Source organism: Gymnodraco acuticeps, unplaced genomic scaffold (assembly GCF_902827175.1).
Source record: "Gymnodraco acuticeps unplaced genomic scaffold, fGymAcu1.1, whole genome shotgun sequence".
Classification (NCBI taxonomy): Eukaryota; Metazoa; Chordata; class Actinopteri; order Perciformes; family Bathydraconidae; genus Gymnodraco; species Gymnodraco acuticeps.
This window is the reverse complement of record NW_022991720.1, coordinates 860,233-883,491: the sequence shown is the minus strand read 5'-3', so window position 1 is coordinate 883,491 and position 23,259 is coordinate 860,233. Positions and strand designations below refer to the sequence as shown.

At 40.5% G+C, this 23,259-nt stretch overlaps 1 protein-coding gene across 1 annotated transcript in view; it reads left to right on the top strand.

Moving 5' to 3' along the window:
- The window catches only part of LOC117534737 (zinc finger protein 678-like), a 40,830-nt gene extending 17,987 nt beyond the window's left edge, over window positions 1-22,843 (top strand). Inside the window, exons 3-5 of the mRNA XM_034198984.1 lie at window positions 8,600-8,665; window positions 12,025-12,090; window positions 20,827-22,843. Coding sequence (XP_034054875.1) covers window positions 8,600-8,665; window positions 12,025-12,090; window positions 20,827-21,600 — 906 coding nt within the window. The 3' untranslated portion in view covers window positions 21,601-22,843. The remainder of the gene's footprint in view (window positions 1-8,599; window positions 8,666-12,024; window positions 12,091-20,826) is intronic.
- The last annotated feature ends 416 nt before the right edge of the window (window positions 22,844-23,259 follow it).

Here is a 23,259-nt window from a genome sequence, read left to right as displayed (position 1 = left end):
TATCCAGACGCCACTCACGTTTTCATCGGCGCCTGGGTGGCGCACTCCTGGACCCCGTCTCGCCTCGACAGTTCCGGATGTCGCCCATGCTCCATCGGCCCATGTGTGGCGCGCTCCGGGACCCTGTCTGGCCTCTCATCTGTCCACGGCTCCTTCTTCCCGGGGAGACTGCTCCTGCCTCCCGGGGATACCTCAAGGCTTGCCAAGGATTTCTTGCCCGCCGCCGCTGGGCGTTTGCCTGCGGCCGGGATGCTCTCCTGCTTTCCGGGCATAGCTCAACGCCTGCTGAGGACTTCGTGCCCGCCACCGCTGCACGTCTGCCTGCGGCCGGGTTGCCTGCGGCCGGGTTGCCCTCCTTCCTCCCGGGGATACCTCAACGCCTGCTGAGGACTTTGTTCCCGCCGCTGCGCGTCTGCCTGCGGCCGGGTTGCGCTCTTTCCTCCCGGGTAGACTGCTCCTGTCTTCCGGGGATACCTCAACGCCTGCCGAGGACTTCGTGCCCGCCGCCGCTGTGCGTCTGCCTGCGGCCGGGTTGCGCTCCTTCCTCCCGGGGTGACTGCTCCTCCCTCCCTGGGATACCGCTCCGTCCTTCTGGAGATTTCAGTCCCGCTGCCGCCGTGCCTTCACCTGCGGCCAGGCAGCGCTCTTTCCTGCTGGGTTCGCCACGACACCTACTACCCTGGTGGGGTGCCCTCGCCCTCGTTAGGGCCCCTACCCTCTCCTGTGGCCCTCCTCGGCCCCTGTGGTGCTTCCTCCACGGACGCGAGGATTTTTTGCCATGATTTTTTTAATTCTGGGGGGGGCTTGTGTGGTGACCACCTATTTACTACACTGGGACATAATTCATACATGGAACTACAGTTGGGGGTATTGTTCCCACACGGACATGTTATGTGTTTTCTATAAATGTTGTGTGCCCTCCTGACTTCACTCTCTTCTTCCCGGACTGCAACCGGACAACAGCTCTTAAATAAAGTTCCCTTTTCCACCTTCATTGCACCGCCTCTGACTCCCTATCTCTCGGCACTACAGGACTCTATTAAATGAGCCTACTTAACTACAAAGGAATATACATAATAAACAAAATAACCCTCACTATCACAGTGGTACCAACTAATGGAAAGGAGAAAACCACAGCTAAACTAAATACTACAGCCAACGTAAAGGCTAAGATACTCTAGTCACATCTAATCACATCAACACTACCAAACACAGACCACTGTTAACCGATTTATACACGAACGAAGAGCAAGTAGCGAGAGACGTCTGTTCACTAGAGATGGGCAAGTCCTGATTCATCTGGATCATTAACCCGGATCCTAGAAATGTGCTGGTCGTGACGAGTCTCCCCTCTCCATTAACCCTAGTCCTTTGAGTCCTACAACTGGTGTGACGTATAAATTAAAACTATAAATTGTGTCACTCGCTACTCTCTTTATAACATGTAAAATAACATTACAACGTACCCCAGTCCATCTGCCTACCCTTTAGCAAGTAGGATAGCTTCCAGAAGTTATCATTTGGCTCAGGGGAGGGGATGCGGATCAGTGAAACTTCCTGCAGACTCGTGGGGACTCCTAACGGCTCCTAACCGTAATTGCATAGCAGATCCAGAGATCCAAACTCGTCATGTGCACGAGCATAGCTGCGGCCGGGAAACATGTTGTTGCCCCTCATCCAGCACCCGCGGCTATATTATGCACGAGTCAACAGCAGACTCAGAGATTCGCAAATACTGACTCACTGTGCAAAACACAGCAGACTCGTCGTCATGCACGAGTCAACAGCAGACTGAGATTCGCAAAATGACCCTTTTTTTTGGTGATCAACATGTTTTATTAAAGCAAAATACACTACTTTACACACATTTAACCACGTGTTGGGGCTATCACATTACAAACTAACGCGTTACTATAACGCAACTACCTTTTGCGGTAACTAATAACGTTACTAGTTACCTATTCCCATTGCGTTACATTTTGTGATCCAACTGAACCGAATCTCCCTGCGGATGTAACTTACAAGCGAATACAGTGATGTCCTCTCACAGTACCATGGAAAAGTGAAAGTGACCAGAGTCCCACAACAGAGCCTCCAGAGTGATCACAGTCGACCGGCTTTGAAGTCGTCTCGTCGAAGGTGTGCGCTGGATGTGCGCAGGGATTGGAGGACCTCTGGTCCATCAGCTCCTATAGAGAACCGCAGTGACGCATCCTAAAACCCAGAAGTAAGTTAGCATTTTTACCACGTCCGGTTCCTTCGATAAAAAGCAATGCAATTTCTCCATAGGATTTTGGAAAATAGCTCCAAATAAGGTCTGTGTTTGACACAAATTGAAGAGACAGATCACGTTTTGTTCTACGACATTAAATACATCAGTGAACCCGCTGGTGATTTTTGAAAGGTTTACGTGTCTGAAAAATGATGGTTGTCAACAAGTGGCTGAATAGGACTACAGAAGTTGTCCAGGCCGTTGTACGTCATTACACCGAACACGTAAAACACTCCCGCTAAGTTTGTTTGCCCTGTTCTGCTTGAAAGCAAGTACCTGCCTCCTAGAAACTGTTCAAACAAACACTTCAACTCGTACCATTTACAATCTGTATGTTTGAATATGGATCTTAAGTTGGCGTGACGTTGAAGCAGCGACCCTGCTGTAGTTCCTTTATAGCATAACGTTAGCATTTTGCTTCTGGCGACTAGATCTATGCTTCGAAAATTATAAAAGTAGGGTAGACATATGGATATTATCCAGCTGAACAAAACGTGATCCGTCTCTTAAATGTGTGTCAACCACAGACCTTATTTCGAGCTATTTTCCAAAATCCTATGGAGAAATTGCATTGCGTTTTTGACGAAGGAACCGGAAAGAGTTTACATCCGGGTTTTAAGACGCGTCACTGCGGTTCTCTATAGAGTGGCGAAGTCCCTCCCCTTCCGGTGGACCTCCATGGGACCTTATTTCGAAAAAAGTATATATTGAAGTCAATGGAGAGAGAAAGATTATCTTTTGATACCGTTTGAATTGTGCCACGAATTACACATTTGATGTTTGTCAATCTTAAAAAATAATTTCCATGTCAAAAAAGTCACAGTTTGTCGTAAAACTGTTGAAATATAAGACTATGAAAACTACGCAACTAGAAAGACTACAAATCCCAGAATCCCGGTCCCGCATGCTGGCTCTTACGGAACCGACTAACTCCCCTTTTGTGTATGTACAGCTCTCAACATGCCCAGACTTGGAGTGATGTTCACCTCTTCTAATACTTTTCACCTCATTCTGAAAGAAAGAAGTGAAATGTGCCAACGTTAATTTTGCAAGTCAAATTTTTTGAAATGTGTAGTAAAAATGTGAAGTAACACTTTATTTTGTGTGAAACCGCTCAATGAACTACATCTCCCGTCTCGCACCACACACCAAGACGGCCGTCACGTCACATGTGACTTTTTTTACATGGAAATTATTTTTTAAGATTGACAAACATCATATGCAGAGCGCATTCTGAACTCTCCAGGTCATGTTCTTTCACATGAATTTCGTCTGTTGCCATCAGGGCGAAGATATGCTCTACCTGCTCAAAGGACTAATCGCTTTTCTAAATCATTCATCCCTTCTGCACTCAAACTTTTAAATTCTTGAAAGGCTTTTAACTAGATTATTTATTTATTTATTTATTATTGTGATGCTTTGAACTATTTATAGTGTAAATTAGAATTATTCACATCTGTGCTCCCGGGTGTATCTGTGTGTTTTCTTCTTGTATGTTCCTGCCTGTGTTCATGACATAAGCTGCTGCTCATAACCAATTGCCCCTTGCGGGATTAATAAAGTTGTTGATTGATTGATTGATTGATATGTGTAATTCGTGGCACAATTCAAACGGGATCGAAAGATAATCTTTCTCTCTCCATTGACTTCAATGCATAATTTTTCAGAAATAAGGTCCCATGGGGCAGAAGTAGATGGGCGTGACTTTGCCACTCTATCGCAGTCTTCGGGGGCGGACCAGAGGATGGGCAGCCAATGACGTCAGGGCTACTGCACAGCTCATTTACATATCACACACAGCTGGAAACGCTCACAGACAGATTAATGAGCAGATAGAAGGCAGAGACCGTAACACAGTTCAGTAATGTAAAAAGCAGTGCCACAATACTATATTTCCACATGTTTTCAAGTCAACATTTATTTTGTGTCTAATGTGCGTTTTCAAAGGATTTAATAGTTGAAAACGTCGCTTTTCAAAGTGTTTTTCATGACGAGATTAAAACAAGATCTGTTTTTTGGTCATACAGAGTTCTTCACAATGGTCTAGTGGTCTAAGAATTGTTTTTACATGCAGGGGCCTGGGGTTCACCACCCAGAACATCTGTCTCTTTGTTAAGGCTTTAATATTTGACAGTTCAATCAAAAGCAATGCCACACAATGTCACTATTTCATCGTGATCACAAGGTTAAAACTGCTTTTTTTGGTGCGTTTATTGTCAGACAACACCTGTGTTTCATATATCTAAAACTCTTCATCGTGGACTAGAGGTCTAAGACTTGGTTCTGTTTACGGAGCCCACGGTTCATTCCCCTGTCATGAATGTTATAGTTTAAAACACCACTTTTTCCAGAGTTCATTAGATATGGAGATAGGATCTGTTTCTTGATACATCTGTTCATATATTTTGCCTTCAGCTATGTTCGTTCATTTTCTGTTTTCAAAATGTGTCTTGAATATCTTTGACTAATCCCTGATCCCGCCCTCTTTAAGACTCTTCTTATCAATAGCCAAAACCTTCCTCTGCCATCGAGGGTCTTTTACCAGACGAAGGATCTTGTTTGGTAATTACTTCCGAGAGGTCCCTCCCTCCTCTCACTCAAAGATATTTTGGTCATTAAGGTAAAAACTAAAAACTCTAAAACCCTTTGCAGTTCCTTTTCTGTTCACTAGTTTACAAACAGAATATGAGAGGAATGTACACAGACTGTTTGGATGTAAGTAGGCTAATGAATTTCAAATTCAGCAAAAAGCAAGTTGCATTTCTGTGGGTGATGGAAACACTTTCTGACATTATTTAGTAAAAGTTAGTAAATATAACTAAACTAAATACGCTATTGCATCCTATTTGAGTGATTTTATGATCATTTTACATGTATCTTTAACAGAGGTGTTAAGTAACTAAGTACATTTACTCAAGTACTGTACTGAAGTACAATTTGGAGAAACTTAGACTTTACTTTAGCTACCTTATACTTCTACTCCACTAGAGTTCAGAGGTACATGGTGTACTTATACTCCACTACATGTATTTAATACCTTTAGTTACTTCACAGATGTGGATGAATGATGTGAAATTTAATCAAGTGTTAAATCAGACTTTAGTTCCACCTGGAGTAAATCCACCAGCTACCCTGCAGTATACAAAGTCATTCAAACTAGCTGCACCTTCACCAGCTTTGAGATGATCAATCATTATATTCAAAACATATATAATAATAAAATGTATTATCACAAACCAAAGCATTTTTCCCAATGTTTAAATCCGTCATACCAGTCCCATATTTATATTTATTATTATTATTATTATTATTATTATTATTATTATTATTATTATTATTAATGTAATTATTATTTATTTTAATACCGTTAATTTTTTCGCCACAAGGGGGCAGTGAATTGCTGTGAAAAATAAATACTAAAATCCCATGATGCAAAGCGTTCAATATAAATATATTATAATACATATATATAATATAACAATAGTTGAAACAAATTATTGCTTTAGTCAAAAATAGTTTTTATATTACATTTCTTTATATATATTTTTTCAAGGTAGTTTTTGTGATTTCATTATAAATTATATAATTTTTTTATTTGATATATTTAATTGTTATTTTCTTATTTTCTTATTTATTTATTTTTACATTATTTTATTCTTACAATTTTTTTCTTTTTCTTATTTTCTTATTTTACCTCTTATTTTATTATATTTGTTATTTGAAAACACTATTATATTAATAATAGTGTTTTCAATCACAAACATTATTTTTTCCAAGATTTGTATATCTTTCATTATTATTTTATTTAACTATTTTTAAGTCCTAATGAATTTTTTTAATTTTTTTTAATTTTTTGTCCAATAATTGTTTCGTCCCTCGGTTAGTTGTCAGTATACAAAGTCATTCAAACTAGCTGCACCATTACCAGCTTTGATAACACTCAATCAATCAATCATTATAAAAAAATATTATTACAAACAAAAACATTTTACACAATTTTTAAAATCCGTCTGACCCGTCTCATCTTTCAATCAATCAATCAATCAATCAATCAATAGGATACGGCTGTAATAGGCCTAAGGCCTTTTAGTTGCTCATAAATAAATGAGTAGATCACTGATTATTTATTTACTATGGATGCTGGCAACAGTCACATAGTCCAAACTAAGTGAAGGTGATGTTTGACCAGTAGTGGTCGAGGCGGGATTTGAGACAGTTAACCGTCTTGGATGTGACAACGCTTTCTGGCAGATCATTTCACAAGTCAACCACACGCAGGCTGAAAAAGTTGCTGCGGATAGCCAGTCTTGAGTACTGTTTCTTCAACTTGAGGCAGTGTCCACGAGTCCTGGTGTTATAATCCCGTTGTAGTGGGCATGATGTTTTGTAGATGTTGTGGAGATAATTGAACACTTTGATCATATCTCCCCTCGCCCTTCTATAATACATACTCGGGATCTTAAGACTTTGCAGTCGTTCTTGATATGGTAGGTCCTTTAGTTCTGGAACCAGCTTCGTCGCCCTTCTCTGTATTTTCTCGATGAGCTCAGCATCCTTTTTGTACATGGGGGACCAAGCGACATTCCCATACTCGAGGAGTGGCCGTACAAGAGAGATGTATAAACTACGTACTACGTCAGAGTCCAAATAAGTGTATGATCTGCGAATCATTGCTAGGATACCATTCGCTTTGTTACTTGCCCGACGGATATGGTCACTAAATGTCAGGGTATTGTCAACATTCACACCAAGGTCCTTCTCATTCTGAGTCTCGGATAGGTTTATAGTGTTTGAATTATCACCCATATTATACTCATATTTTTTATTCAGAAAACCTAAGTCTAAATAAAATCTTTATATATCTATTATTATTATTATTAATATTTTAATTATTATTTATTTTAATAGCGTTCGTTTTTTCTATTTTTTCACCACAGGGGGCAGTGAACTGATGTTTAAAGAAAAACCCCATGATGCATTGCCGTGGTCCGTTTCTAGCTTCCGGTCCTCAGAAGCTATACGTTGCTAACAGACGTTGATGCAGATTTTATATCTTATGTAATGTTTTCAAGAGACTTTTAAAACACATACAAAGAGTTAGTTTATCCTTGGAGGGTGATTTATCCGTGCTTTCATCCGTTAAACCGTGTTTTTGTTGCCTCCCGTTTTTTGTTCGTAGCTTTTTATAGAACGTTGCTGATCGGTAAACATAAGTAAAGGCATTAAAGGGAGATTAGTGTGTTTAACGGCAGTGTTTTATCAAGGAGAAGAAAGACTGAAGAACCAGGACGAAGAGAGAGAGAGAGGTAACATCCTTCAGTGAGTGTGTGTTTCTGATAATACATTTTGTTATTATATATGTTTTATAATGATTGATCATAAAGTGTTCTCAAAGCTGGTAAAGGTGCAGCTAGTTTGAATGACTTTGTATACTGCAGGGTAGCTTGTGAATTTACTCCAGGTGGAACTAAAGTCTGATTTAACACTTGATTATATTTCACATCATTCATCCAGATCTTTAAAATAACTAAAGGTATTAAACACATGTAGTGGAGTAAAAGTACACCATTTATCTCTGAACTGTTCTAAATGTACAAAGTAGCATTACATAGAAATACTCAAGTAAAGTCAAAGTACCTCTAAATGGTACCTAAAGTGGACCTATTATGCTATATCTGAACAATATATTGTAGGGCCATGCCTATATAAAGTATATAAATATAGTTTTTTTTTCAAAATACCAAACCGTCCATTTTAGCCATGCCTCATTTCGCTCTATTTACTCTTTCCAGCCCTGTTTTTTTAGGGGGCTGATTCTGTGAGCTGCAGCTGACCACGCCCCCCTGCAGGAGAGGGGAGCATGCTTTGAGATCAGCTGCTGGGTTCTCAGAAGAGGGGGAGAAAAAGAGATCTTCGTCCTCCGTGTTTTATTCTTATATGATTATATAGAGTCATTATTCATTGGTTTTAAAGCTCAATAAATAACAAAGAAGACCTTTGACTGATCTGGATCAGTCTATATCAGATCCTTTGCAGCACTGTTTTTTTTAGAGATTTGGGTATGGAGGAAAAGAGAGAGGGTTGTGTTTTCTGACACTTGATGAGTTCCCTGACACACCGGGGACACATATTCATGTATAAAAGACGTACAAAAGTGCATTTTGCATGATAGGTCCCCTTTAAGTACAGTTCTTGAGTAAATGTACTTAGTTACTTCTCACCTCTGTTATGACCCTACGAAGTAGCTGTAGATTTGTTTTGCTGTGTCTGTCGGTTGTATTGAGTTGTCTTGTTTTGTGTCAGCTGTAGTTGTGTTGATTATTTCAGAGACACAGCCGGAGAAGGAGCACTGAGAGCAGCATGGAGGAGAACAAAAAGACCCCTGGAGCTCAGGTCAGTGTGCACTTCATTACAATATATTCCTAACGGCCCGTCCACACAGCGGCGTGCGTTGAAGCTTCATGCTTCGCCGAACTGCATTGTGGGAGCGTCGCTGCGCATTGCTCGCGTTGCTCGCTGCAATAGTTGAGCAATGTTCAACTTTTGAAGCTTCGGTGGAAGCGTCAGCCAATCAAAACCAACACATCCTCACTCCCAGGTCGGCCTATGTTGACGTTATGTCAAGTTCCCTGTCGGCTTTTTCCAACGCAAGGGGGGGGGCCTTAGCGTCCATTTTCAACGCAAGGGGGGGGGCCTTAGCGTCCATTTTCAGCTTTCCGGGATGTCCATATGCTTCTATAGAGGCTCATGGAAGCACGGCATTCGTTTGTGTCGGCTGCCCTTAAAGGCAATGTGAGCGTCCATTCTCATTGGATAACGGAGAATTGTACACCCGGAAGTAAGTATTCCTCTTACTGTCGATTGATTTTACAGTGATATCTGCACTACTCATCGACTAAAAAACACCAGATTATCCTTGTTAATTACACAACATTGATTGGTTTAAATTGTGTGCAATGCTTTTGTATTTTTCCCCTTCGATTCGGAGAAACACATATTTTTTCTGAGTAAAGGATGGCAGAAGACACTACACTACCCAGAATCCCCAGCTATCGTTTGGACTACACCATGTGCTCTGTTTGACAAACCCCGTGATAGTCCTCAAGCTCTGTGATTGGAGAGTGTGCTCCGAGGGTTACGCCGAGCCTCGAACAGCACTTGAAATGGGATGGAACCACGCAGACTGTCCAAAACTGGATTTGAACGGGTCCACCGCGTCCCCCCCCTCCCCCACCCCGTCCCCAGAACTACAAATGCTGGCTATTCTGTTTCGCAACATGTTCTGTATCTATGGCACGTCTCTACTGGGAGTTGTAGTTTTAAAAGACGTTTTCGTATTTCCCATAATAAGAAGTTGCCAGTATTAAACTGTGTACATCCCTGGAGGTTTAGGGGATAGGAAACACTCACATTTAAAACATATAATTAATAAATGGGTGAAAATTGCTTGTGCCCATAATGGGCAGCATTAATATATATATACACACATGCCAGCTAAGGTCAGAAGAGCTTTATTTAACAGCTGGTCTTATGTTTGTGACCCCTGTTGTTAATTGATAACATTACATTACATTACATTAATTGATAAGCCTGAAACATGCACTTGTTAAGGTTCAGAGGCACATTTTACAAATATGGCAGTAGCCATCGATCAGCTTAAGATAAGATATACTTTATTGATCTCAAGTTGGAACATTTGCGTTACATCAGCATGTGTAACAGTTAAATATGCAGTGGTGTTTATTTGTAAATCATTTAGTATAATCACACAAATTCTGTGTTTTATATTCAACAATTCTGTGTTCTTTATTTATTGATTGTTCAATACCTGACAAGGTCGGAGATGAAATATCTACATACATCTTATAAGAGTATAATACATATGTATAATATCAGTTAAAATAAGTGCTTCAACATAGTTAACATTGCTGGAGGTACGCACAAATATTGATAGATGTCTTGTAATGCACTATTGAGGAACCTGCGACCCAAGTTTTTCATTCAATGCATAACTACACCATAGTTGTGTAGGCCTATATGATATGTCAATAAACCTTAGAAAATCTTGAAATCTTGAAAGGGATGTGCAAAATAGTCATTATATACAGTCTTTAATGGACTATTAGTAGAGAATAACGAGTAATGAATATACTTTATAGGGATCCTATTAATATCTAATGATAAAAATAATGAAATTCAATAACATGCTTTAACCACTAGGTGTCCCTTTATATCAGCTGTGCACCGTTATGGTGTAAATACAGCCTATCTACCAATTGGATCAAATATAAAAGTCAGCCGAATTAGTGTTGATACTGCAAGGAGACGTATTGTGTGAAAAATAAATGTAAGATGTTGTTTAATGGCTGATATATTTATGATCCACGTCACGTTTTCAGTTCCTCATGTTTGTCTAGAAGTCTATTCATCAGGGCTCTATAAATACAGAACTACGGCAGATATGTACTATTTAATGCAGCCGAACCGTGTATTACAATGCCGTTATGTGATGACTTCCAAAGAGAAAAGCAAGCACACTCGGAATAAAGTATTATTGTATTTTTTTTCAATGTTTTCGGTCTGTTTCCGTTATTTGTTAATGACGATGTGCTGTGAGATGTGAGACTGGAATTGCACAGGGGAAAATAACGTAGGCTATCTTTAGATGCGGATTTTGTTAAACTAATATGTTTTCGCTGTGGACCAACACTATACATTGACGGGGAAGGGGGTAGCAATAAAGATAACACCATTAAACAGTTACACAACATAACAGAAATAATATCGATAGCAGCGTCCCTAGCAACCACCTTGGTAACAATGAAAACGTTATGGACGCAATTTCCTGAAGTAATCTTCGTAATAACTAGCAAACTAAAGATCATGTACACCCACTGCACACATAATCTGAAATAACAACTCATATTTCTCGCATCAAATGACATCAAAACGCATTTTAATGGCCAAACTAACTTTAAAATAGGCATTTTCCATCGAGAATAAAACGAAGTTCGGCCATGTTTTTTTTTTTCTTCAGGGAGAAATTTGAAGATCACATGACGTCAAACAGAGCACATGGTGTAGTCCAAACGATAGCTGGGGATTCTGGGTAGTGTAGTGTCTTCTGCCATCCTTTACTCCGAAAACATATTTGTTTCTCCGAATCGAAAGGGAAAAATACAAAAACATTGCACACAATTTAAACCAATCAATGTTGTGTAATTAACAAGGATAATCTGGTGTTTTTTAGTCGATGAGTAGTGCAGATATCACTGTAAAATCAATCGACAGTAAGGGGAATACTTACTTCCGGGTGTACAATTCTCCGTTATCCAATGAGAATGGACGCTCACATTGCCTTTAAGGGCAGCCGACACAAACGAATGCCGTGCTTCCATGAGCGTCTATAGAAGCATATGGACATCCCGGAAAGCTGAAAATGGACGCTAAGGGGCCCCCCCTTGCGTTGAAAATGGACGCTAAGGCCCCCCCCCCTTGCGTTGGAAAAAGCCGACAGGGGACTTGACATAACGTCAACATAGGCCGACCTGGGAGTGAGGATGTGTTGATCAAAACATATGCCAGTACAAGCTCTAGCCAATCAAACCGGGTGCTTGTGTGTCTGGGGCGGGTGATTCATGTGATTGGTTGTTGGTCGAGTTTCAGACATGCCCAGATTAGTTTTGTTGTGTCTGTCGGTTGTATTGAGTTGTCTTGTTTTGTGTCAGCTGTAGTTGTGTTGATTATTTCAGAGACACAGCCGGAGAAGGAGCACTGAGAGCAGCATGGAGGAGAAGAAAAAGACCCGTGGAGCTCAGGTCAGTGTGCACTTCATCACAATATATTCCTAACAGCGTTATCCCCAAAGGAAAGATCACAACCTGTTTAGAAAATACAATATGAATGCACAATATGGTTAGATATAGCTTAGAACGTTGTTGTATACGATAATACTTTAATGGTCAGATAAAGTCTGAAATGTGACTTGCATCACAGCAGCTCCATGTGTAACATCAACATAAACAAATCAAGACACAATACATGAAAAACAAACAACAAACATTTAACATAACAGCAGGATCAGTGAGAGACAACCTGCTCAAAGAGCCTTCAGCGTGCATTTGATCTGGATTCAGCTCTGTATTTACTGAGAGGATTGACTGGAGCACAAAGGATGCTTCAGTCTGACTTTATTGAATCTCCATTAGATGGCAGCAGTTCATATTCTCTGTTCAGAGCATGCTTTGGGTCCCAGATGATGTTGTTGGACAACCTCTCAGGTTATTATGGTCTGCTGAGTCAGAAAGTCTCTGACAGGGGGGACCAACAATCTTTGAGCAGATTTGTAATAGTTGGAGCAGTTTTGATTTTAAAGCTGTTGACAAACACTTGTACAAGGTAGCATTGCAGTACTGCAGAACAGACACGATCACAGATATAAAGAACAACTGAAGAATTTCTCTGCTCGGCCAAAAAGACCTAAGAAAATAAATTCTTTGTTTTATCCTTTTGCTCAGATATTCAATGTGCTCTTTCCATGACAGCAGGTGGTCAATCATTACACCCAAGTATTTGTATGAAACTCCCTGCTTTTTGTACAATGAGGACTTTAAGGGAGTCAGATGGTGAGCCAAAAACGATTTCCTCAGTTTTCTTGGTGTTGATCTCAAGAGCATTGTTATCAGTCTACTCAACCACCTTGATTTACAGCCTTACAGATTTTACAGTTGGTGCAGATCAGAAATGTATTTTGGGTCCAAACCATTCAATGCTTTATAAACCAGCAGCAGTATTTTGAAATCCAGTGTAAAGTAAGGATGCTCCGATCGCCAATTTCGGGGCCGATCGCTGGAATCAGTATCGGCCGATCGCCGATGCGATCGAGTGGGCAAGGCCTAAATGGAAGATTTAAACATCACTTTAAATCTTCCATTTAAAGTGATGTTTAAAACTCAGTTAATGGGGCTCATTCACTGGAGCTTCCACAAACAACAATCAACTTAATTATTACATTCAAATGATGTACATTATTCAAGTTTACATTCACTTTGGATAATAACACGGGAGAAATTAGCGGAAGCGCTCTCCCTCTCTCTCTCCCCCCCTCTCTCCCTCTCCTGACAGCCTGTCAATATCTCATGCAGCTCACTGATCCAGTCAATGAAGAATACATATATGTATAATAACTAGTTTAGCTTGTTCCAGAGGTAGATAAAATAGCTAAGTGTGTTAGGTCTAACTCTTACGGTACGTCCACACAGCAGCTTTTCAAAAATCTTGAAAATCTTGGAGCTGGGCGTGTCTGAAAGCTTTGGGATTTTTTGCGAGCAACGCGACCAACAACCAATCACATGAATCTCCCGCCCCCGACATACAAAGCAAAAAACCCCGGGGATTTTATGCGAGCAATATATATATATATAAACTCCCCAAACAGGTGAAAACTTACCAGTTTCCCCCACTGTCTCTGCCACCTCCCTCCATGCCTGGTTCCTCCGGTTTGTATCCCGTTAATAGTTCTGGTCGTAAAGAACCGGGTGATTTTCTACCGTAATTTCTCGTTTGGAATATGAGGAAATGAACTGCGGTCTGGTTCTCCCTGTGTGTGTGTGTGTGTTTCGCTGCGCTTACCGGTCCGGCGGGCATAGCTGTAGGATTTCTGCTTCACACACGTTGCATACCGCTATTTTACTGTCTTTTTCGGACACCTTAAAATAATGCCAGACCGGTGAAGCCATTTTGGCGAGCATGTTTTGCCGCACACAGAGAAAAGTGTCATGTATTTTACATCATGCGATCGGCTCTTGCGATCGGCATGTTTAGAGAGCACCGATCGATCGGTAGAGAGTGAGTATCGGCCGATCTCGATCGGTGACCGATCGATCGGAGCATCCCTAGTGTAAAGACTTCAGAACAGGAGTGATGTGATCCACTTTCTTAGTGTTAGTGAGGACTCGAGCAGCAGCGTTCTGAATCAGCTGCAGCTTCCTAATAGATTTTTTAGTGAGACCTATAAAGAAACCATTACAGTAGTCGAGTCGACTGAAGACAAAAGCATGGACAAGTTTTTTCAAATCCTGCTGTGACATTAGTCTTTTAACCCTAGATGTTCTTTAGGTGATAGTAGGCTGATTTAGTAACTGTTTTAATGTGACTGTTGAAACTCAGGTCAGAGTCCATGACTACACCTAGATTTCTGGCTTTATCTGTTGTTTTGAACATTGCACACTGAAGCCCAGCGCTAACTTTTAAACGTTCTGCCTTGGCTCCAAAAACCATTACCTCAGTTTTGTCTTTGATTAATTAGAGAAAGTTTTGACACAACCATTCACTGATTTGTTCAATGCACTTACTCAGTGTCTGAATTGGAGCATAGTCTCCTGGTGAAATGGTTATGTAAATGTGTGTGTCATCTGCATAGCTATGGTAACTCTGGCTGGATCCACACGAGAACCCAAACGAAACGCATTCGATATATAAAAAGTCTTCCGTCCACACGCAAGAGGCACCAGAAACGTGTCCGTTCACACTAGACCACTCGACCTGCTGGAGAAGCTGTAGTACATTTGCCGGTCCTGTAAGTGGCGCTGTACTTCAGCCCCAAAAGACACCAAAAGCAGCGAAGAAGACCGAGCATGGTTGCCATGGTTATCTGGTTGCCCGTCTGTTTATTCTCCGCGGAGGATTTAGCAACGTGTAGTGCAGCGGTGGGGAGAGAGGCAGGGCTCTGGCTGTTTCGGCAGTCTCTGTTTCTCTTTTTCTCCCTCCCCGAGGCGAGCGTGTGCTCCTGCTGTAAAAGGCAGGCCCTCTGAGCCTGGCTCCCGAGCAGGACATTAGATGAAAAACACCCTGCTCTCCGCCTCTTCCAAGGGATGAGGGAACAGTGCGGGGGGTGATCTGCTGGAGGCTCCCGCTGGGTGCACTGTCCTGCGAGATACCGGGACCTGACTCGAAATGAACACTCGGAACACTGTTGTTGTTGTTGGCGAAACACATCAGCAATGACGCGGGGGGTGAGCAGGAGAGGCGGGATCAGTGGTTTAGTGGGGATTTTTTTACTCGGGGGACGCTATTTTAATTAGGTCATCCCAAACAATGCCACACAAGTGCGCACGCACGCACGCACGCAGTGCACTCACACAACGGGCAGACGGGTCCACAGAAACTACCGGTATGCTTAATCCTACTTACTGTACTTCAAAAAGCAGACTCAAAACCAGTGGCGAGCCGTCAGGGCCCTCTAGGCCCTCTGTGAGGGCCTAAGATATTCTACAAAATAATATTTAAAAACATTAAAAAAAAAAAAGAATTAAATAATATATTTTTTTAGTTATATTTTTCATTAGTTTTACCAAAATAACTTGATTTAATTGTATTTAAAATAACATTTCCAAAGAAATAAATCCTTTGAATCTGCCTATTCAGTTTCTGTTGGAATGTGAAGGGTTAAATTAAAGAAGCTCGTCTCTGCGAGTTACTGTGAAGAGAGGAGCTGTTGGACGTCCAGGCGGTCCAGCTTTGAATTCACAGAGGGCCCCGCTATAGTAACTGAACGGGAAATTTGCATCGTTACAGCAGGAAAGAGCCACAGACAGCTTAATTTTACATATGTTAAAAAAAAGTACTAAGTTATGATATAATACAAATATAATATATAATGTTTGCATCGCTGACTTATTTAAGTGTCAATTGAAGTCGTATCGCAGTTTAATCTGAGCGGATCACAGTTTACCACAGCTCTCCACGCTGCGTTGGAGGAGATGGGTGTAAACAACTCAGACTGTATGAAAGTATAAACAGGTCTCAAATCAACTCGACATCATATTAATAACGATATATGATACACATATAAGACTGACAACAAGAACAAGCCACAGAAGTTGTATCACAAGTTATCCTGGGCGGAGCTCTCCACAGCTGAAGACTTCTCCACGAAATTCATGACAGTACCTTGTGTATGTCCTTAGTGTGTCCACTTTGTTGCTCAATGAGCGCAGGTTTGTGAGAATGATGGATGGAAGTGGTGGCCGGCTGAATCTCCGCCGTAGGCGATTCTGAACGCCTCCCCTCCTTCCTCGTCTCTTTTTCCTGGTGTTTCTAAGCGGCTCCCGAGGGAGAGAACAGATGGCTTGATGTATTCGTATGATGCCGATCGCATTGTAGCTCCAGCATAGCCTCACGGCTGTAGCAGCGTAGAGGCCGGGGCTCCTCGCCATACCTGCTTGTGCCGTCACTCAGGTATTTCTTGGAAAGTTGTATGGCCAGACATGGTCTGCAGAAGGCAAATGTAATCAAAAGGATCAAAAGCATGGTCTATAGGGAAACCTGTTCCTGTATCCCTGAAAATGGCTGCTCCATGTTTCCCAAACGGCACTCCTCCCGCTTGAATCTGGCTGTCTCATACTGCATGTATGACTTCATAATCTCCCTCAGTTCCTCCATCGTTTTCACCTCCTCACTTGGTCAATCCCACTCCTGACACCAATTGTGAAGCTGACCGTTGAGCGGCCCAGACCAAGCAAGGAGGCAGAGGCAGAACGTCCAAAATACAACCCGGTGTGGGCATTTATTACTCACAAACGTATGACACAGCCTCAATCTGCTGTTCACGTGAGCACAGTCACCAGCCACCACAAGGATCTCACACACTACCCAGCCTCCTAACAGACAGTGAAACAGAGCCTAAATACACACACACCCTAATCAACCAATTATACACAGGTGGGGTGGGGGGTTGGGGGGAGGAGACAACACAGGGCACCAGGTGAACATAATCAGGAGCAACAGAAAAAACGGGAGGGGGAACACTTTTCAAAATAAAAGACATGTGCAATATGCAAGGCCCGAAGCAGTCAGTCAACAGTGACGAAGTTACCTTCGTCACAGGTCTAAAGGGTACCTATGCTGTTGGAAAAGCTTGAAGCTTGATACATAACCCTCTTAGTTGAGGTATCCGCATGCACTAGCTGAATCCAGGAGACTAACCTAGAACCAAGTGACGTTATAGTCGGACTGTACACCCGGCGGGAAAAATAGTCTAGGAACTTGCATGTGTATAAAAGAGTGTACTTAAACCCTTAAAAAATGGCAGATGAGGTTAGAACGCAGTTTTTTAATGACTCAGAGCTAACCACACAGGGAGGGATACACAGAAGCTTGATCCGGACCATCCGCCCCCCCTGGTCGGATTAGCCCAGACCCACGGGCGTACCGCGACCTAAATACTTTCCTGTCAGACTACCGTTTGGACAGAGAGCAACAAGCAGGTGGTATAATGTCTGAGACCCTACCTCCACCATACAGGGATAAAAGCTCACAAATGCCATTTTTGAGTATCCCATTTACTACTCCTAGAAGAAAACACATTGTTAGACATGATATTCAGGGAAAAGGAATGTTGGAAATAATAATGGCAGATATTGAAAATCTTAAACTGGATCAACAAACCATGTTAGTGAACCCTGCTAATAGGGATCTAAAACATGCAGGAGGAATAGCAGTAGCTCTGGCAAAGAGAATAGGTCCTAGCATGCAAGCACAGAGCGATAATATGATAAGGACTATTAAACTGTCAGAAGGCAATGTGGTGATCAGATGACTCACAAATACCGGTTGTTTTGCATGTACTTTTAAAAAAACCTATGTGGTCAGCAGATACCAAACCTCAACAATATCTTGAAAACCAGGTGGACGTTTTTTGATAAGCTAAAGCTCAAATACTTTACCAAAATCAACTTAACTATGTTGTGACCCATTCTCAGAAACTAACAATGCGAGATATGGAGAAAGCTTGGGAAATTCATCTAGCCACGAATGATTTGGGAGGAGGTGTGGAGATAAGGAACCAGGGTGATAGAAAATCTGTGTTATTCATGTTCATGACTTGATCAGGAACAGAGGAAAAATTCTCTCCTGAAGAGAAGCATCTTGCACTTGCATTCAGATGTTATCCAGCCCTGAGGGAAATGTCTCAAGGTACCAAAATGTGCATATACACTCTTTATTCTTCAATATCTGAAGCTACTAAACAAACTGTTCAGGGAGCAAAAGCAATGAGTGGATGGGGTACATGGAAGATGATGATGTCTGATCCAGATGTGGAGTGTAGATACCCTCAGGAATTAAGCCACAAAAGGGGAAACAATGAAACCCTTAGTTTGTGCTTTCTTCCACAGGAGAGGATAGCTTCTTGTGGGATCTTCCCTCAATAATTTAGAATTTGTCTTGGTAAATTCTGTACCAAGGGATATTCGATAGAGCAAAAGAAGGAATTTAAATCTGAGTAACAAGCAATAGCTCAAATGCAAAGGATTTAGCAGTAGAACTGTTAGAATCTTTAGTGAATTATGCAAAGAAAGAGGGCAAGACGAAACTCTGTCTATTATCATATGGATCATTAGAGCTTGAATGGAGAATACCTCAGTATCAAAGAGGAAATGGTAAAATAACCTTTATATTATTTTTCTCGTTGGTTTTAATTTTACATTATTAGTTTTCATCTTCAGTTATTTTTAATTGTTATATGCCTACACCTTACAACAGTATTCATTTAAATTTAATTTTGGTAACACATTATATTAAGGTACACAAATTAACCATCAAGCAGTTGTTAATTAACATGCATATTAGCAATATATTGGCTCTTTATTAGTCATTATAAAACACTTATTAATGCCTTATTCTACATGACCATATTCTACAAGTAATAAGCCATTAGTTGAGAGTTTTTCCTCAATAACCCTCTAATTAGTGCTTATTTATTGCAAGTAAGGAAGTTGTTGTACATGAGTTTTGGTCTTAATGTGCTCTGCTCAATATGGGCCTAATAAGGCAGTAGTACCACAAGAATAGTAATTCTACCATAATAACACTTATTAACAAAACATGAAATTATAAGTGTTAATTGTGTCTAAATAATTCAAAATTAGGTATTTATATCTAAGAATATGTGTTGGCAGGGTTCGTACGGGTGCTGGAAATGCTTGAAATTGTACGAGGTGTTTTCAAGGTTTGAAAAGTGCTTGCATTTTGGGAATGGTGCTCGAATTTGGGATAAAGTGCTTGAAATTGTACATGCTTTACTTCGCTTTTTAGATTAAAAGAAAATAAAGAAGTCGGAGCGCACTTAATTGCTAATAGATGACAGTATGCCAGGAGGTTGCAGTTTCAACGAGCGTTGGCTACCAGAAGACAAATACAAGCCATGGCTAAGACGAGGGTCAAGCCCACGAGTAGCCTCCTGCAAAGTTTGCAAAAAATAACGATGACGAGCCACATGAAAGGTATGCCGTAGTAGAGCATTTTAGATTAGGCTAACGTTGCATGTTACGTTTGTTTAAGCTAACGTTAGCAAGCTGAATAACGAACTCGATGAGGGATAATAATAATTGCAGGCGACAATAATTTCAGAGGAGCGTACCTATGTTAATATGTGCGTTACAGTCGCCATCCTGTGTTGTTCAGAGGATGAAGCACTCACGGCATTTCGTGTTATAGTCACGAAATATAATCTATTGATTCGACACAGAGCGATTTTTAAAAGCAATGTATTTCTACTGGTAGTATGTTTCGTGCCTAAACCAAATGTGACTTGCTCTATCGAAGTCACATTGACCCGAAAACACATTTTCGTTTGTATTACTGGTCTGGGGGAAGCTCGCGAGTGTGTTTATGTTTGTGTACCGGGGAAACACTCATAATAAACACCGGCGGCTGTTATGCTTGCTGTGGCGTTAAATTACTCCGTTCTCTGCTTGTAATTATGCCGTTACAAGCTTCAAAGTTGTATTTATCATCTGAATTTGCCGAAACAAGTTTAATATTCTGAAAGACAAGACTTTGTTTATTTGAAAACAGATGAAAACAAACTGTCTTTTATATCAAATTGAAGTATTATGCAAGTAAAACTACATTTTGCTTTAATCCCATGTAATTGTAGAATGAACACAGTCTTCCTATGAAGATGTATAAGTCAGGTGTCTTGAGTAGTCAAAATTACCTACAAATTATTGTACACATTTGTAAATATTATTTTCCACTTGTTACCATTGTGAGTCTATTTTTATGCAGCTCTGCGTGATTTTGTGGCTACAATTCAGGCTAATACGCTACCAGAGGTGGAATAAGTAGGTCTGAGTAATTTCCCGGAATAAATGATCAGCCCTCACCAACTCTTACAATACAAATGCAAATATTTTTCTTTTAGAAAGTAAAGTCCTTTCGAGTCATCTGTCTCAAGCCTAAGTCAAGTCATGAATACCAAGTCAAAGTCAAGTCGAGGATTTTATCAATGTTAATCAAGCAACGCTCAAGTCCAAAAATATGCGACTCGAGTCAAGTCATGTGACTCGAATCCCCCACCTCTGGTTTACAATGTGGTTAGAATGTTGCTGTTACTGTATCTAATATAATACAAATATACTAAACACAAACAGTTAGTAAAATTAGTATTCCGTTAACTCAATATTTATATTAAGTACGTTTTTATTGTGTTATTTGTATATGTATATGCTTTTTAGTTTTATTTTCTCTCTTTCTTTGTCTGTCTGTTCTAGAAACCGAAAGGAAGAGAGAGACGTCACAGCTGTCAGCAATGTGACAAATCCTTTACAACATCTGGACATTTAAAGAGCCACCTGCTTATTCATACTGGAGAAAAACCATACAGCTGTGAAGACTGTGGGACATCATTCACTATTTCAGGTAATCTCAAAAAACATCAACGTATTCACACTGGAGAGAAACCGTACAACTGTGTAGACTGTGGGAACACTTTCACTCAATCAGGTGCGCTCAAAAGACATAAACGTATTCACACTGGAGAGAAACCGTACAGCTGTGTAGACTGTGGGAAAACTTTCGCTCAATCAGGTGCTCTCAAATCACATCACCTTATTCACACTGGAGAAAAACCATACAGCTGTGAAGAGTGTGGGAAAACATTCACTGCATCAAGTCATCTCAAAACACATCAGCGTGTTCACACAGGAGAGAAACCGTACAGCTGTGAAGAGTGTGGGAAAACATTCACGACATCAGGTAATTTTCAGACGCATCAACGAATTCATACTGGAGAAAAACCGTATTGGTGTGAAGACTGTGGGAAAACGTTCACTTCATCAAGTCATCTCAAAACACATCAGCGTGTTCACACTGGAGAGAAACCGTACAGCTGTGAAGAGTGTGGGAAAACATTCACGACATCAAGTAATTTTCAGACGCATCAACGAATTCATACTGGAGAAAAACCGTATTGGTGTGAAGACTGTGGGAAAACGTTCACTTCATCAAGTGGTCTCAAAACACATCAGCGTATTCACACTGGATAAAAAACGTACAGCTGAGAAGAGTGTGGGAAAAACGTTCAGGACATCAAGTGAACTCACAATCCATCACAGTGTTCACACAGGAGAGAAACCATAGTGGTTTGAAGAGTGTGGGAAAACGGTTTCTCAAAGTATTCACCTGAACCTGATCTACACCGCCCCCCCCCGGTACCGGGGGGAAAACGCGTCATCTGCAGGAAACAGCGTCTGAGGGCATCTTAATAATCAATAGATTATGAATGTTTTATATCCATGTAACGGGAAGAAACTCAGCTAACAGATTTTTTTTTTTTTTTTCTCTTTTAGAAGTGTAGTTATTGTCATTTGTTCTGGAAATGTCATTTTCCAGTCTGAGACCTGAGACACAGGCTCAGGGCTTAACAGGTTACAGTTCATGAGCCATTCTGCATAGTTTTGAACAACTATGAGAGCCAAGCTAGCTGTTTCCTCCTCCTGGTGTCCTGAGAGCTGTAGTTATATTTTAAGAGTCTTTCTGAATTGAAGTCTGATTAACAGACTTAAATTCAATGAGTCAGTCTCGTTTTATGTGCCAGGACAAGCCCTGAGGTCCTCTTCAGCTTTTTAAATATCCCTAAATTCCCCAAAATATAATGGGTGAGGCTTTTCTCCACTACGCTCCCAAACTGTGGAACAACAGGAAATATCAGAGAGGCTCAGTGTACATTTTTAAACGCCAGATAAAGACACATCTCTTTAGATTAGCTTTTTATTAGCAACCCCCCACTTGAAATGGATCTTTTAGTCTTTATTATTTACCTACTTTTATATTGTTTCATTTCTGATATAGGAAGGGTTTTATCTCATATTAGTTAGTTAACAGTTTCAATAGCAACATTTATTTTTATGTTGGTTTCTTTATATTTTAATCCTTTAACCTTTATTAGAATTATGACGTTTTTATTACTATACATGTAGTTTCTATTTCTGTTGTACCGATATGTTCACTTTATTTTATAGGGTTTTATATTGTTGAATCTTTTCACTTGTGTCTTATCTTTTTTTTTTTACTGTATTTCATTTGTTATTATCATATCTTTTACTTCCTTGTGTATCTTAACCTGTTACAATGTTATATTTTGCTGCATTTGTCTGTAAAAGTCTTAACATCTGAAGGGACTTTCTTGTTGTTTATTTTTAACTTGTGATGTGTCGCCATTTTGTAAAGCACTTTGAGCTGCACGTGCTGTATGAAAAGTACTGTATAAATAAAGCTTTATTATTACAATAGTTTTTTATGTTCTGACCAGCGTTCACACTATGCCAACACAAGGCCACAGAGATGCTGTTTCTCCAATTGAATTGATGTTTGTAATGGTTCCTGAACTATGAAGAAATGTTTTACTATGCTGTGTTTAAACCATGGATTTATATCTCAACTGCTAGCCTCGTTAATATGCATTGAAGGAATTTAGTTTCACTGTTCATTAATCTGCAGAGTAGTTTCTCCAATAATCTGTTTGGTTGATCAAATGTTGTGACTTTAAACTTCTATAGGGATCTTTTTGATAGTTCCTGTTGAGTTAGCAGTCTGTTCTGGGTTGCAGTCAAATTGTCCAAAAATCAGCTCCTATTGTCTTTTCCTATCCACTATTCCCGGGGTTAATGCCTTTACGATCAGCAACATGGTATAAAAAGCTACGA